The sequence below is a fragment of the Phyllobates terribilis genome, unplaced genomic scaffold, assembly GCF_046119375.1.
Source record: "Phyllobates terribilis strain yellow unplaced genomic scaffold, ASM4611937v1 Scaffold_5__5_contigs__length_657084704, whole genome shotgun sequence".
NCBI lineage: Eukaryota > Metazoa > Chordata > Amphibia > Anura > Dendrobatidae > Phyllobates > Phyllobates terribilis.
The window spans coordinates 491724571-491742768 of NW_027362765.1; the positions used below are offsets into that span (position 1 = coordinate 491724571).

Genomic DNA, 18198 nt, shown 5'->3' on the forward strand with positions numbered 1-18198 from the left:
TGTTCTTTTTGCATGTGTTTCCCCCCACACAACAAAGACATGCTAATATGTATACGGATATATACATTGTACATATACCCACTGTAAAAACTTTAATTCATATGCCATAATGTGGACATTTTTAATTCACGTCTGACAGTACACTGCGGAGAAGACGCAGACCGGAGGAGACCGGAGAGCAGACCGGGGGCCGCCGTAGAGGTGAATATACAGGTTTTGTTTATTTTTAACTTTTTTATTTCTTTTTTTCACCGCTTGGTAGCCGGGATGAAGAGGAGTTGTAGTCTCCTCTTCATCCCGGGTACCACACGCACCGCGATTACGCTGCAGCGTAATCGCGGTAGAAATGGTCATGCTGCGTTTTGCAAACCAATGCAAATTCGGCGCGCAAATTAGCGCATCATGTGCACAGCACATCTGAATTCACATTGCTTTGCATGGCAGACTGTTTTACAAGCGTTCTCACGGCCGTAAATACGCTACAAAAACGCTACGTGGGCACATAGCCTTAGACTCAACTCCAGAGAGAGATAAGTGTATGATAAATGATCATCAGGTTTATACAGGATATATGCACCAGTGTAAATAATGAGTTGCAGTTACAAGACAAGCATTGCGTGCAGACACCTCCTCCATTAGGTGCCACCATCACAGCTTCCATCTGTATTCTAGGGGATCCTGCAAAGCCATAAACCAGATGTAACCAGAGTCGGCTCTCCCATACCCAGGAGCACTCATTCGGTTCTCTATAAGAAAGCCATCACCAGGCATCTTTGCCAGCTGTTTATCTCCAGGAGAACAAATTGATCAGCAATCCAACGTCGGATATGCCCGATCAACATCGCCCATGGCAGTCAGTTGGCCAACACCCCCATACACATTAGAAGGCCACTAAACCCGTCAATATCGGCAGGTTCTGCCGACATTAGTCCAATGTCCACCATTAAAGGGCCATATTTTTATATCATAAGTCATACTGTTAATGGGGCATTTGATAATTACCATATCAAGATATTTTTTAATTGATGTGGGTTGGAATTTAGGGGTACCTGCGCCGTTATCAGCAGCAAGACCCTTTAACTTTCAAGATCTCTAAACGCATGACGACTCACTTTGTAATATGTCTATTGATTGTAGGCAGCAGTATCGGCCATCATTTCTGTCTCTATGTTATTATAAGGCTACGTTCACATAGCGATTTACTCGGTCTGAGTGCTGCCCATGGAAACAACTAACATCACCCGGACTGCATGATAACGGATATCATTCAATTGTGCTGTTCAGATGACTGTTTTGTTTTTTTTCCTTCTTTCTTTTTACACGGACCTAATGTCCACGTGTGAAAAAAATAATACAGATTGCAACACAGTCTATTCCATATTTCGGAGGAGACTCGCTCATTCAAGTCTATGAGTTCACAAAAAAGAAATTGGATCCTGTATGGACCAACGGTATAGCATCTGATTTTTAAGGATACATTGCAATTATTAATATGGGAAACTGTTTCTGGTCTTATAAATGTTTAAATGTTATTCATTGCTGGTGTATAAAAACAGATGCCACACAGATTCCATATGGATGACCATGCAGATGAAAAATAGTCCTTTTTTTTCTAGATGAAAATCAGAATTTTATTATACTGTGAAGAAGTCACTGGTAAAGTGCTGGAGGGGATATATGTATCACTGAGGTTTTAGCTTCAGTGATATGAACCTAGAAAATGCTCCAGCACACTAAGCGCTGAGAGGGATTAATCGGCCATGTTTAGGGCAATAGTGAAGGTTTAGTGAACATCTGTAGAGTGGGTGAGAGGCTTTTCACCAGATCTCCACCCTAATGTGGAGTCCAGAGGATAAATGCAAAGCCTTCTGGCTCATTCAGTGCTCGGTGTATCTGGACAAGAGATCTTGTTAAAGAAAGCTGAACATTATGTTTGTTTCCTGAGTGAGCGGATCCCCGCAGCAACACAGGTTGTGCCACATGTTATGTTTTCTTTTTCTGTTAGGCCAGAAAGGCCGTGTTTATTTTGCTAACTCTGCACTGGTTTTTGCAGTACTTCAATAAACCAGTGGAAGATTTAAAGAGACAGTGTTCCTGTGTCTACCTCTATGTACAGCCGAGTGAGCCGATCTACCACTATACTCTAATGTGAACTTAAAATAATATATACGTTAGTTAGGCCAACAGTGAAATTGGGATAAGTGGCTTCCAAACTTCTGACACGACTTGTCAGAATCGGCAAGCTGAAACGTAAGCTGCCGAATCCTATAAAAGGGAGATGACTGGGTTCAGATCAAATATTGAAATCACATGTTACGGCTAGGAATCCAGACCAAGTGCTAGTACCCGAGGGAAGCAAAAAGCCAAGTGCCACTAGGAGATTTCTACACCAACAGATCGGTGACGGCGTATCACTTAGTTTACTTCTCATGAATAGATACAAAATAAATGTGTCCCATGTACTAATATGGCGGGTTTGCCGCTACACAAGAATTCAGATATGCTAATAAACCTCGAGATGTTTTCACTTATTACTTTGCCCTTTGATTTCTGTCTGTTGCTGCCTGTTATCTAAAGTCAAGTACTGTACAAGTAGTGAGAGTGTAAACGGAGGTGTGACATTTATCTGGAATAAGAGGCCTGACTGCTACATGAGAATGCATATAGTGCACAGATCTTGTGTCTGGTACATTCATCGCTATGCCATTCTGTTGTATATTGCATTTTATCATCGAAGAAATGCCCACTTTTAAAAGTGAACTTGCTAGTAGCCATGTTTGGGCAGTTACATAACCAGGGGTCAGCTATCAGGGGTGGCTTTGCTGGATTTCCATTTTCTTTTAGATGTTGATCCTTAGTTTTGGAGAGAGAAGTATTAGGTTAGACTGTTAGGCTATGTTCACACATCTTGTTTTTTTCAGCGTTTTTTTTATGCAAATTTGCAGCTGCGTTTTACAGTGCCAGCAAAGTTAAGGAGATTCCAGAAATCTCATACACACATATTGTTTTTTTTTTTTTAATCAGGATTTTGTGCTTTGCATGGTTTTATGCAAAATAGAGCATGTCACTTCTTTCAGCGTTTTTGGAAGTAATGGGTAGTGAAAAAATGCTGAAAAAAAAGGCTAGTGTGAACATAGCTATCAGGTTTTGCCGCGTTTTTAGTGAAAATAAGCAAGTATACTTTTAGGAGAAGCGGTTTAGAATGGATAACACTGTATTTTAATGGTTATTTACCCAATGTCTGATCAATCTGAGCACGGCATGCTCTTAAAAAGTATGTTTATTTAGGTGGTTCTATTAGGATTGGACTTTGAGACCCTGTTCTGATCACTCGTGACACACTGCCCTTTTCCCTACATACCGTCCTGAAGTCTTCTTCGAACTTGAAGGCGCCCCCTCCGGTGGCACATAGTGTAGTGTGCAGGCTGGAGAAGTTTTTCTCGCTCCCCATCTGGATGAACTGATGCATGGCACATGAAGGGAAGCGGATGAAGTGCAAATTGCCCTTGCGGCCGCACATGGTCAAGTTTTTCAGCTCCAGGTGTACATCTCGGATACCAGTTTTACCGTACGCTGTATTTGAAGTCAAGTATTTTCTTATGCTTTTCAGGTTTTCAACCTCCTCCTGTTCTTCTTCTGCCGTGATATCTTTAGGCTCAAAGTAAACTAGCTTCACCAGTGTTCCCCCAATGTCCATTCCAAACCATGGGAAGGCTGAAAGAAATGGAAAAAATCCAAAATATGACAAGAAGGCATAAAGATTTTATTATATTCATAATTCTGCAGGAAAAGGCTGGAAAACATAACCAAAATGGAACAAGAGAAAATATTTCCCATCTGCCCATTTCAATATACAGGATTTCTCAATGTAGTGTAACAAGGTGCTATTTTTTTTAATTAATTAGAGTATGTGGAAGAAAGCCAGCTCACCTGTTACAACTCAGTATGTAGGAGCTCGGAAGATTAGTCCTGACCAGAAGTGAAGCTACCATAAAGAAAAAAGTGGATTTCCATCTCCAATGCTTCTTTTATTGTAAAAACTTGAATCAAAGTGATCTTTCCATAGGAGAGATGGTCATGGATATGAAGGACATAGTGTAACGCGTTTCAGACGCACTCCAGCATCCTTTGTCAGAACAGTTCCAAGTTTTTTCAATAAAATAATGATTTTAATTGGAGCTGGAAATCCACATTTCTCTTCATGGTTGCTAATTGTAGCATTGTGGGAGACTCGCCAATATTCTGAAAATTGGGCATGATCGTTGTTCAGTGATAGACAAAATGAAAATAGGGGCTGCATGTTGGCCAAGTATTAATCCATGGTATTTACTATGTCAGGGATCTGAGTCTAAACTGGTCTAAGGCATTGTCTGTAAAGTTAATTGTATTGCTCTATATCTTGCTAAAAAGGCTCTGTGTCTTAAGGCCCCGTCACACAAAGCGACGCTACAGCGATCCCGACAACGATGCGACCTGGCAGGGATCGTTGCTGCGTCGCTATGTGGTCGCTGGTGAGATGTCAGACAGTAAGATCTTCCCAACGACGCAGCAGCGATGCAGCGACCCGTAACGATCTGTATAACGATGCACGCCTATGTGTTTCTGTGTCTAAGTTGTTAACAAGGTCGTTGGTAAGGTGTCAAACACACCGATGCATGATACCCAGCGGGACCTCAACGATCAGAGAAATGTCCAGACCATTCCGACACGACCAGCGATCTCACAGCAGGGGCCTGGTCGCTGCTAAGTGTCAAATGTAGCGAGATCGCTACTGAGGTCGCTGTTGCGCCACAAAACTTGTGACTCAGCAGCGATCTCGCTTAGTGTGACGGGGGCTTTAGTCAGTAGACAGACCCTGTCTGCTTTGGATAGACTGTTTATTGAGAAAACTCTGCTGCACAGTTCTCCCCCTTCCTAACCGGATCTGTTAAATAGCCATCTGTTTTCTCCCATTTAAAAAAGGATCTGCTTTTTGCCTATTGGATCAATTTGAAAAAGATAATTACTTGAAAGTTCACATGTCCAGTAGTTTATGTTAAATATTTATTTTTCCACCTCCAGTAAGCAAAAATAACAGATCCTTTTCAAATGGAAGAAAATGGATGGCTATTTAAAGGATCCATTTTCCATAGACTTCAATGTTAAAAAAAAACGGATGCAGTTGAAAGAGTTTTTTTTTCAGGCAGACAAAAAAGTTGTGTCTGCACAACTTTTTTATCAAAGGATTGCTGCTGGATCGGTTCTAAGGACATGTGAACTTACAGTAGGCTTACACTGGGAAAGAAGCACTGCCCCACACAATGTGAGCGGGCAAAGCAGAGTACTTGTTACGCGAGCCAGGAGAGGACACGAGCGGTGCTGGAAACTGGGGAAGTTAGCAATCAGTAAGTATTTATTAGGCCACGGCCCCACTCTCAGTATTTGGTCAGTATTTTCTCTCAGGAGTGGGAGACAAAACCAGGAGTGGGTGATAAATGTAGAATTGGTGACTTGTTTCTATTATACCTTTTCTGATTGTTCCTCACCTGGTTTTGGCTCTCACTCCTGAGAAAAAATACTGACCGAATACTGACCAAATACTGATAGTGGGGCCATGGCCTTAAACTCGCACTACATCACATACAGAATTAGGAGGATTTATGACATTTTTTACGGAGACATCTTCTTTAATAGAACAGGGACCCACTACAGAGGTCGCCGTGATGTGGCAGTGGGCTTATACACTTTGATTAAACGTTAACCAAGAATTTTATGTTCATTGAAAACAATAGCTCAGTCGCAGTAGATCAATATCTATACATTTGGATTTGTGGTTCATTTTTTTTACATTATAGTCCGGTATATTTAAATGCCCAGCACAGGCAGACGCAGGTATCACCCACAGCGCCAGCTCCTAAACATGGAGAGGATCAGATGTGATTTATGACAAGTAACATTGTTAGAGGGCAGTGGGGTGTGGTGACTGTACACATTGTGATATTATCATATGACCACAAATTAAACTATGAAATGACAGCAGAGACCTTGAAAACTAAGGATTTGATGCAGAAAGTCTATTGGAAACTTGTATGGAGTTTTCATTTACACAATGTAATAACCTTTTTTTGGTGAAAGTGGAATACCCCTTTAAAAGAACAGAGATCCCCTCCCTCATATGATAATTTACAGCATAACAAAGTTACAATAGTGGCCACATGAGAAAAGCCTTGTGTGTTTGGGAAAGGAGAGAATAAGATCTTTATTAGCTCCTACAAAGGCCAACCAGGGCAAAGAAAAGCCGGACGAGCCCACCCTGCCTCTGAATGCCAACTGGGCAACTAAGACTAAACAGTGGAGTGTTTTGATGTGGCTCTAAATATAGAGGTGACGGTATAATCGCCGCATGGAGCTGCGAACTGCTCTCCACACACGGGTGAAGTCATGAGGAATCGTCAACGTTGAGTTATAAAGATGCAGCTGAGTTATTACGGAGGATTGTTAGGAGGCTCTCACATGACTAAAACTTACCCTATAGTCAAAAATTACCTAGAAATGTAATTTTCTGTGAAGTTTTTTAATATAATATTCCCGAGTACCCACTTAAGTTATAGGCAAATCGTATTTGACTGCGGAGTGCCAGCAATGTGAATGACTGATTTCTGAAACCTCATGCACACGCTGCCTTTTTTTTTTTCCTTGCAGCGTTTTTCACCTATTACAATAACTGGTAAAAATGCATCAAAAACACACTTATTTTATGCATGTTAACGCAACACTATGGCTTTAGGTGCAGAAAAATCTGCAGCAAACACTCAATGTGTGCACATACACCAAGCGTTAATTTTTTTCTTTTTTACAATGTCTAAACTGAATTTCGGTGCGTTTTTTGAAATCCGCAACATGACGATCTCTCTTGCGGGTACGCAGAGTTTTGTGTGTGGATTTTCGCCTTAGTTCCATTAGATGTGTAAACTCCACAGGTGAAACAAGTATATGTGTTTTTAGCACATAAATCGCATGTAATCCACACATGACTCTCTAATAAAGTTTTGTGAAAGCCAAATACCAGGATGTATAAAAAAAACAAAACAGCTTTATTTAACACGCGACATACTGACAAGAGACAAAAAGTTCAACTTCAAAAACACATGTAAAAAAATAAATGCACTAAAAAACGCAAGTAACCTAGTTTACCCAATAGGCACAGAAAATCTGCAACACCAAAAGCCCATAGTGGGAACATAGCCTTACTATTCCAGAAATTTTGAGAAGTTGTTCCTGATCCAAGATGCTCCATACAGAGGGAACGTGCAGCAGGGCACGGAGTGGAGGTTGAGCACAGAAAATAGGGTATAAAAGAGTACATGCAATCCACGAGGCTGGGACAAATTGGTTGTACACATCAGATTTAGGTCTCCTTTAACATTAAAGGGGTATTCCCTTTTCCAAGATCCTATCCAAATACGTAGTAAGTGTAATAATAATAATAAAAAATATTAGGAAATGCCTCAATCAGAAATGTAGTATAGTTCTGATTCGCTATGTCTCTTTCCTCATGTTCAAACAAAGAGGAATAGAGGAGCTAAATGGTAGAAAACAGTGAATAATTTTATTATCAGAAACCTTACCAGGAACTGAATTGGAAGGGCCAAAGGGTGCTGGAAGACCGAGATCTGTGGTAGAAAAGCCTCAACGCACGTTTCGCCTGAGGATTGTTGGCTTTCTCAAGAGGCCTTGCGTTGAGGCTTTTCTACCACAGATCTCTGTCTTCCAGCACCCTTTGGCCCTTCCAATTCAATTCCTGGTAAGGTTTCTGATATTTTATTTGACTATGGGCACATTCTAATGTTGCCGCAGACTGCCGCTTATAAATGCATACTATTATTGTCTAGAGCCTGTATTTATTCACCTTACTCAGGTTTCCTAATCCCACTGGTTACATCTCCATGCAGTGGGTATGGTTTTGCGGGTCAATGGGTGCTGTGTGTTTCTGACATCATGGACCTCTGTTCATCTATGCTATGATCCAATTATTTATGATGTGATGTTAAACTTTTTGATATAAAAAATGTTTTCACTGTTTTCTACCATTTAGCTCCTCTATTCCTCTTTGATTAGGCTTCTGGAGTCGGTATATTGCAGCTGTCCAGTCTTTCAGCAAGTTTTTTTGCTTTGTTCTTATACAGGGCTGACTTGTGTATACTCTTTCCTCATGTGCAGGCATTGCAGTAGCTTAGGTATCCATGATTACGACCACTCATATAGTGATGGTTAGTTAGCTAGTAGCTACTGATCATAACCATGAATACCCAATGCCCTGCACATGAGGAAATAGACATAGCGAATCAGAAGAACTATACTACATTTCTAATCAGAGAGATTTGCTAATATTATTAATTATTACACCTACTACATATTGGGATAGGATCTTTGGAGATGGGAATACCCCTTTAATGAAAGCCTGACGCATGAATGGTATTCTGTCCTACGCACCTAATATCCTTTCTGTTCATCATCAATCACGTGGGGTAAGCAAGCAGGTGGCAACTGAAAGGATGAAATGTGATCCAGGCTGTAGCCGACAGCAATCTGGGGGAAAGGTCTAAGGGCTCCAAACCAGAGTGACTTACAGTAACCACAGCTCCACATGGGGTTAATGGTGTGTTCTGGCTCCTAGGTGGGTTTATCACACCTGATTTTTTACACTAGTTTTGCAGATCTTTACAAAAAGGTATCCAATGCAATAAAAACACGTGACACCGGTATGTTTTACATGAACTTGTGTGATTACAGAGACCATTCAAAGAGGACCTGTCACAAAATTGTAATTTTGCCTGGTCTAAATGCTGCTATTCTCCCGAGTCGGACGTTATTTTTCTTTTGTTCCTGAGCCTCTCTTCCTCCCGGCATAGAAATCTAGTCAGTTTATCCAAGTGGGTGTGGCCCTCAGTTCTTCTCTATGGGGGTCTTCTTGAAGACCACGCCCACTTGATAACAAGACTAGATTTATAATCAGGGGAAGAGGGGACCATATCTCAGGATCAGAGAAGGAAGCAGGAACAAAAAGGATAAACAAGGCCAGATTCAGAACACCAGGTGAAACAAACATGTGACCATTGACAGGCCCTCTTTAAAGGGTGCTGAAAAAAAAAGTTCATCAAGTAAATCTGCAGCAAAATGAACAGAAAAGCTTCTTTTTGTCTGAATATAACCTTTGGGTTTTGTTCTCCTGGGCAGAAAATTCTACAATCAAAATCTGTCCTATTCACCAAATGGCATTTCTAAAAATGCACGTGTTGTAGAATCTATAGCGAGTAGGCAACCATGTAATATTACCAGATCCCAAGAATCCATCAGGATGAGAGCCAGGAGACCCCCCCCCCCCCCTTTATGAAGATCCCACACAATAAGAATATGTCCACATGGCAGAATTCTAACGGCACAAACTTTTTCCAGATTTTGAGAATTCCGCTTGCTGGGAGTAAATGGATTTTGCCCTGCCATTCTTTTAAATTTAAAAACTTTGAATCTCTAAAGAGAACTGTAAAGGACAATTTTACTAATCAATTTACTAGTGGTAGTGGTTGTATAGGTCGCAGAACAATACAAATGATACTCGTCTGGAAAGAATAAGCCGTCCAGAAAAAAAAAAAAGAGAGAATCAAGGTGGCAGTCCTGGATATCAAAGAGAAATCAAGCTTTGATTGCATGCACCACTGGGGAGAAATTGAACTTTGAAGCCACATGCAAATTAGTATGGAAATGAATTGGGGAGGTGTCAAAGTGCAGGCACACCCCCAATTCACTTCCATACTAATTTGTATGTGGCTTCAAAGCTTGATTTCTCAGCACTGGCACATGCAATCAAAGCGTGATTTTTTTCAGCACTGGCACATTGAATTACTACAAAGCAGATCTCATTTTCATCTGTAGAAAAAACATTTCGAGTGCATCGATACAACCCAAATTCAGAGTGTAGTGCTCCCCCCCCCCCAATGAGCTTCCAGGCTAATTTGCATGTGTGTTCTTGTGTTTTTCTGCAATCTATGCAGCCATATTACTAGTTTGAGTAGGAAAAATGGTTCCCTTTAAACCCTTTATTAGTTCCCTGATTATTTGGGATTAAAACTAAAGATCCGAGGGTACTTTATTTCTGGTGGACTAATATAAATCTGGTCATTCCCGATGTGTGTAGTCAATGATTTGCACAGTTGTAGATTTCCACTGACATTTGTTATATAAAAAGGGAAGGATTAAATCATTTTTGGAAACACAGTATATTTTATGACCACAATATGTGCCGTAACCTTCATGTGCATTATGTCCACTTTGTATACAGTTTCATGGGGTAAACTGCCCACCGCTGCCAGTCAGAATTACCTCTAGCGAACTGCACAGATCATGCTGTAGTAGTCGGCAAGTCATGAGAAAGATGCTGCGACCTGATGTCAGGCTGGAAAATAGTGTGTATAATCAGCATGTCATCACTGCACAGAAACAACGTCACTGATGAGCGTGGGCACTGCGTGTCTAATGAGCTGGCGCGTCATGCCACTCGTCACACTGCGCAGCTTGTGTCGGAATCAGCACTTATATTTTTGCTTTCTGTGCAAAACCTAAATATCCAGGTGCGCCTATAATTAACTCTATAAACCATTTGCACAATGTGATGCTAAGGCGAGGGCTCCACGACAAGAAGCAATGCCTGCGAGTTTCATCTTTGTTTATGGGGGAAAGGAAGCAACAGTGCGACCTCTGCCAGAAGTCCATCTATGATGGCAAAGGTATCTGGTACAAAGGTCGAGGCATATGAAGAATGGGGCACACTGCAGATCTGTTAGATGTCCCTGGTGAACATAAGCTGTTAAGCACTGGTGGACACAGACAGAAGAGGCTCCTGTGCAAGAGCAGTATATGGGCCATTTGCAGCCTTCAGAGGAGAAAATGGCCCACCTCACCTCATGGGCCCCGTTTCTGAGATATGGCCACATCTAACTAGTATGTAAATTTAGTCTTGTTGCCAAGGGGGCGGGATTCTCATGTAGACGCACAAAGAGGAGTGAGGACAACGTCCACTTGGCTAACAAGATTAGATTCACATACAGCGATGAGGAGGCCATACTTCAGGAATGGGGAAGCGAAGGTACAAAAAACAAATCAGAATCATGACGGCAGCAATAGATCTTGTAAAAACATTATGTGTTTATGTCAGGTGACAGGTCCTTGTTAAATGCAAATGTTGAGTTCTTGAGCCTTAAAGGGAATCTGTCATTAGGATAAACCCTCCTAAACCATCTATATGGGCATGCAGATCATAGGAAGCTAAATAAAATGATACCTTGATATCTGTGATCTGATGTCTTATTCCAGAGAAATCCACGATTTTCTTCTATGTAAATGAGCTGCTCAGGACTAGGGGCCGGACACTGATCTGCATGAGAATCTGCTCCAGAGATTATTTTATATGAAGGGGAGTTACCAATGTGATGTGTGATGGCCGCTCTCTGCAGAGCTGTGTGTGATTATACCGGACACATCTGCAGGCTCCTCTCTCTGCAGAGCTGTGTGTGATTATATCTGACACATCTGCAGGCTCCTCTCTCTGCAGAGCTGTGTGTGATTATATCTGACACATCTGCAGGCTCCTCTCTCTGCAGAGATGTGTGTGATTATACCTGACACATCTGCAGGCTCCTCTCTCTGCAGAGCTGTGTGTGATTATACCTGACACATCTGCAGGCTCCTCTCTCTGCAGAGCTGTGTGTGATTATATCTGACACATCTGCAGGCTCCTCTCTCTGCAGAGATGTGTGTGATTATACCTGACACATCTGCAGGCTCCTCTCTCTGCAGAGCTGTGTGTGATTATATCTGACACATCTGCAGGCTCCTCTCTCTGCAGAGCTGTGTGTGATTATACCTGACACATCTGCAGGCTCCTCTCTCTGCAGAGCTGTGTGTCATTATACCTGACACATCTGCAGGCTCCTCTCTCTGCAGAGCTGTGTGTCATTATACCTGACACATCTGCAGGCTCCTCTCTCTGCAGAGCTGTGTGTCATTATATCTGACACATCTGCAGGCTCCTCTCTCTGCAGAGCTGTGTGTCATTATACCTGACACATCTGCAGGCTCCTCTCTCTGCAGAGATGTGTGTGATTATACCTGACACATCTGCAGGCTCCTCTCTCTGCAGAGCTGTGTGTCATTATATCTGACACATCTGCAGGCTCCTCTCTCTGCAGAGCTGTGTGTCATTATATCTGACACATCTGCAGGCTCCTCTCTCTGCAGAGCTGTGTGTCATTATATCTGACACATCTGCAGGCTCCTCTCTCTGCAGAGCTGTGTCATTATATCTGACACATCTGCAGGCTCCTCTCTCTGCAGAGATGTGTGTGATTATACCTGACATCTGCAGGCTCCTCTCTCTGCAGAGCTGTGTCATTATATCTGACACATCTGCAGGTTCCTCTCTCTGCAGAGATGTGTGATTATATCTGACACATCTGAAGGCTCCTCTCTCTGCAGAGATGTGTGTGATTATATCTGACACATCTGCAGGCTCCTCTCTCTGCAGAGATGTGTGTGATTATATCTGACACATCTGAAGGCTCCTCTCTCTGCAGAGCTGTGTCATTATATCTGACACATCTGCAGGCTCCTCTCTCTGCAGAGCTGTGTGTGATTATACCTGACACATCTGCAGGCTCCTCTCTCTGCAGAGATGTGTGTGATTATACCTGACACATCTGCAGGCTCCTCTCTCTGCAGAGCTGTGTCATTATATCTGACACATCTGCAGGCTCCTCTCTCTGCAGAGCTGTGTGTGATTATACCTGACACATCTGCAGGCTCCTCTCTCTGCAGAGATGTGTGTGATTATACCTGACACATCTGCAGGCTCCTCTCTCTGCAGAGCTGTGTCATTATATCTGACACATCTGCAGGCTCCTCTCTCTGCAGAGCTGTGTGTGATTATACCTGACACATCTGCAGGCTCCTCTCTCTGCAGAGCTGTGTCATTATATCTGACACATCTGCAGGCTCCTCTCTCTGCAGAGCTGTGTGTGATTATATCTGACATCTGCAGGCTCCTCTCTCTGCAGAGCTGTGTCATTATATCTGACACATCTGCAGGCTCCTCTCTCTGCAGAGCTGTGTCATTATACCTGACACATCTGCAGGCTCCTCTCTCTGCAGAGCTGTGTGTCATTATATCTGACACATCTGCAGGCTCCTCTCTCTGCAGAGCTGTGTGTCATTATATCTGACACATCTGCAGGCTCCTCTCTCTGCAGAGCTGTGTGTGATTATATCTGACACATCTGAAGGCTCCTCTCTCTGCAGAGCTGTGTGTGATTATACCTGACACATCTGCAGGCTCCTCTCTCTGCAGAGCTGTGTGTCATTATATCTGACACATCTGCAGGCTCCTCTCTCTGCAGAGCTGTGTGTCATTATATCTGACACATCTGCAGGCTCCTCTCTCTGCAGAGCTGTGTGTCATTATATCTGACACATCTGCAGGCTCCTCTCTCTGCAGAGCTGTGTCATTATATCTGACACATCTGCAGGTTCCTCTCTCTGCAGAGCTGTGTGTCATTATATCTGACACATATGCAGGCTCCTCTCTCTGCAGAGCTGTGTGTCATTATAGTTGACACATCTGCAGGCTCCTCTCTCTGCAGAGATGTGTGTGATTATATCTGACACATCTGCAGGCTCCTCTCTATGCAGAGCTGTGTGTGATTATACCTGACACATCTGCAGGCTCCTCTCTCTGCAGAGATGTGTGTGATTATATCTGACACATCTGCAGGCTCCTCTCTCTGCAGAGCTGTCATTATATCTGACACATATGCAGGCTCCTCTCTCTGCAGAGCTGTGTGTCATTATATCTGACACATATGCAGGCTCCTCTCTCTGCAGAGCTGTGTGTCATTATATCTGACACATATGCAGGCTCCTCTCTCTGCAGAGCTGTGTGTGATTATATCTGACACATCTGCAGGCTCCTCTCTATGCAGAGCTGTGTGTGATTATACCTGACACATCTGCAGGCTCCTCTCTATGCAGAGCTGTGTGTGATTATACCTGACACATCTGCAGGCTCCTCTCTCTGCAGAGCTGTGTCATTATATCTGACACATATGCAGGCTCCTCTCTCTGCAGAGCTGTGTGTCATTATATCTGACACATCTGCAGGCTCCTCTCTATGCAGAGCTGTGTGTGATTATACCTGACACATCTGCAGGTTCCTCTTAGCTCCAGCTTCCATCTCACAGGAGCCAGTGTTACAATACAGCAGAGCTGTGAGAGCTGCAGCTGCTAAAATGCTTGTTATGAGACAAGGTTCAGTTCTACTGTTCTGTGTTAGTTATTTGTCTCATACAGGTAATAACCCTTTTTATGAAAAATAATTTCTGGAGCAGATTCTCATGCAAATCAGTGTCTGGCCTATAGTTCTGAGCAGCTCATTTACATTTAAGAAACAGGAGAATTTGTCAGTAATAAGACATCAGATCGCAGATACCAAGGTATCATTTTCTTCAGCTTTCTATGACCAGCATGCCTGTATAGACGGCTTAGGAGGGCTGATCCTACCGACAGATCCCCTTAAAGAAAAAAGAAAGCAATAGAAAATGTCCCTGGAACTGACTACACTTTGTAATACAGAGGATTACGGAAAATAATTGTATACTGTGTAATACGTGTCTTTCTTTTTACAATGAGTCCCTATGGTGGACAGAGGTCTTACATCCAGCCAGATTGCAGCCGCTGTCCAGTGTACAGCTCCTAAGTGCACGCACCCTCAGTAGCCATAAACGCAATGTTCGATATTAGTAGGATCATAGAGTTGGAATTCCAATGGCCAATCCTGCTGTTCTGGGTGGACATAAGCCGCTAACAGAGGAATCGGCCAGCAGCCGTGTGATAGAGAACACAGGAGTCGGGTGGGACACCATAACTCTCTACTCTGCATGTTCAGCTGACATACCTAATGTGTATGGGGGCCTAGGGCTACAAATGGGCTACTCCTCTCTTGTGTGCTCATAACTCAGCCTCAGTGGGGGTAAAGGGGTTCATGCAAAAAAGTATGAAAAATTACATGTTTTTGAAATGGGTTTTTTTTTCTGCTCCTTTTTCTAGCAATTACAGAAATTCCAGGAATACAAAGATAAGATAAAATAGCCCGCTCACCTCCAGGCGTACAGGTGTAGGAATAAGTTAGGCAAATAATCAATTCAGTCCCAATATACGTTTCAGCATCTCAATGTAGCTTAAAACTACCAAACTTTTACTATGGACTCCTGAGACCATCAACAAGGTGTAGCGCATTAACGCTGACGCATTTCAGACCACACAGATGTCCTTAGGGGAATCAGGTCTTTTTTTGGATCAGAAGCCCAAAACAAATGAAATTCCAAGAAGTCACTTGAGTCTAGGGCTGTCTATGCTCCTCACAAACACTTTCATGTTTTGCCATCTTCATGCCAGGTACGCATTAATAACAACGTCTTGTTGGCCCCACATCTCTTCCTAGAAGCTGAATCAGCATTACCAAAACCTGTACTCCTACTATAAGGAAATCTGCTCCCTCCACTTTGGTAGACTGATGTAAGCCATGACTTATCTTTATTCCAACATCAAAAGTCTTAAAGAAGCACTCCTCCTCCCATCAACATTTTAATTCTCTTAATATATTGCAATCATCATATTATGTGTACTTACAATTGATCATTTTGCCTCTCTACCCAGCTAATTCTTCTATTTTCCATTAGGTCTTTGACATCACGTGATTAAACACTGACTAGCTGAATTCTTTTAAGCTTTATGTAGAAACAGGAGGTTAATTTTCCCTGTTTGAGTCATAAGTCACTGTAAAAGTCCCTGGCAGGGGGAGGAGCGGAGCAGCTGGGTCAGAAGATGAAGAGGAGGATGATAAATTAGAGACAAGGGACTTCCTGTTTCCACATAGAGCTTAGAAGGATTCAATTGTAAGTGCACGGTGCTATATAATAGGATTGCAATATATTAAGAGGATAAAAACTTTGATGGGAGTCCTCTTTAAGGCTCTATACACATTTGATATCGCCCGACAATGTTATATGTATGGGGGCCTCCCAACTTTCCCCTACAGATAATGATGGGGAAGAGATAAGTGTTGGGCAGTCTGAATTTAAACACAAGACTCTTTTGTTCTCCGGAAGATATGTCGCCGCCAAAACTTTCTGGCAGCAGCTTTCTCCACGCCACCTATTGAAAACCCATGAACGCTCGGCTGAGCCAAACATTTTGAACTTTATGCTCAGTCTAGAAGGTTAACAGAAAAAAAAAAAATCAAATATATAAACATCAATGATGGTATGACTGTATACAGGACAAGGACACCCTCAATACTGAGCTTCAAACTTGGCAATTGTCATCTCTTATAGAAGAAGTGAACAAAGGGAGGGGAATTATTTTATGACATGTATAGAGAACTAATAAAATCCCCTTAATACATGTGTTCACTTTCATCTGTCTGACACAAAAGGAATAAACAATAAAAAGCCTGTAAATAGATATAACAGGGAGAACAGAAGAACCTTTTTTTGCCCTACGGTTGGTACATAGTTGTAATAATCTGGTATTCATGCCGAGCTTGTATGGGAAATAAACAGTGGCCATTTGAGCCAATGAAAACCAATGGAGAGGTGGTCTTCTCTATACTGAAGATAATTTGGCCCAGAGTTGTTATGAAAGGGCGAAGAGGGGACACAAACACCCTGAAAGGTGCGTATCTCAAAGATGGGATTGCCACCTATTAAACATGTCTCGCTCCATCCACCAACATCACATTGCACCACAGACTGCCCAGGAGTTGGCAGATGCTTTAGTCCAGGTCGGGGAGGAGATCCCACAGGAGACCATCCACAACCTCATCAGGAGCATGCCCAGGCGTTGTAGGGAGGTCATACAGGCAAGTGGAGGCCACACACAATACTGAGCCTCATTTTGACTGGTTTTAAGGACATTACATCAAAGTTGGATCAGTCTGTAGTGTGTTTTTCCACTTTAATTTTGGGGGTGACTCCAAATTCAGGCCTCCATTGGTTAATAAATCTGATTTCCATTGATGATTTTTGTGTGATTTTCTTGTCAGCACATTCAACTTTGTACAGAACAAAGTATTCAATGAGAATATTTCATTCATTCAGATCTACGATGTGTTATTTGAGTGTTCCCTTTATTTTTTTGAGCAGTGTATATGCAAATACCCTCCTCATGGAAGAAGAGGACTTGCACTCTAGTGCCACCTATTGGGGGGCAGCAATCCTAAGAGTCAATATCAACCCTTTAACAAGCCTTGTCACATAACTTAAGATAAGAAGCCAAGCAAGATACTCCATTTGCAGACAAGTGTTTCAGGGTGTTTGCCCCTCATCTGTGTAAAGTAAGAGGTCTGATTTGGCAGGGTATGAGGACTCTGATAGAGAATTTAAGGGGGAATGTTTCTCCTTCTGGAGAGTGCCATGTCAGCGTAAGGAGACTTATAGGCCATGCAAGGAAACTTATAGGATTAATGAATAGGTAGCACTAGAGTTTAAGTCATCTTCCTCTCTGAAGAGGCAATTTGCATATTACATAAAACTGAAATTTTCAAGATGGCAATACTTCTTAAATAGGAATATGTTGCTTAAAAGGGGTTGTCTAGTGAAAACAAGTTATCAGCTATCCGTAAGATTGATAACTTATTGCTTGCTGAGCGTCCGCGCCAACTGGCAGAACGGGGCAATCTTACTCCCATTAGAATGGAGCAGTAGTGCATACTTGTCCGCTGATCCATTTATTCCTTATGGTGCTGTCAAGCACTGCACTTGGCTTTTTCCGTCGGCACCATAGAGAATGAATGATGCGGCGGTTGAGCATGTGCTCCATTTAGCAGGGATAAAACAGCCTAATCAGGGATAAACGTTTCTCATGATCAATAAATTATCACCTACCCTATGGATAGCTGATAACTTGTTTTCACCAGAGAACCCCTTTAATGTACTCCCTTATGCAAGACTCTAGATTGTCAGGCTAGCTTGCAACTCTTGTATCAGAAAACGCTCACTGCCGGATTCTCAGTCAACTCACTATAAAAGACAAAGAGTCCATTAAAATTAAAATGGTGCAAATTTTTAAATGAAACCCAATTGTAAAAATGATTTTCCATATAATTTAAATAAC

General features: G+C 42.4%; 1 protein-coding gene across 4 annotated transcripts in view; it reads right to left on the minus strand.

Moving 5' to 3' along the window:
* Positions 1-18198, minus strand: part of PANK1 (pantothenate kinase 1) — a 67843-nt gene that overhangs the window by 37710 nt on the left and 11935 nt on the right. For all 4 annotated transcript variants that reach the window (XM_073685531.1, XM_073685532.1, XM_073685533.1 and 1 more), the window contains one exon: positions 3362-3714. In XM_073685531.1, coding sequence (XP_073541632.1) covers positions 3362-3714 — 353 coding nt within the window. The remainder of the gene's footprint in view (positions 1-3361; positions 3715-18198) is intronic.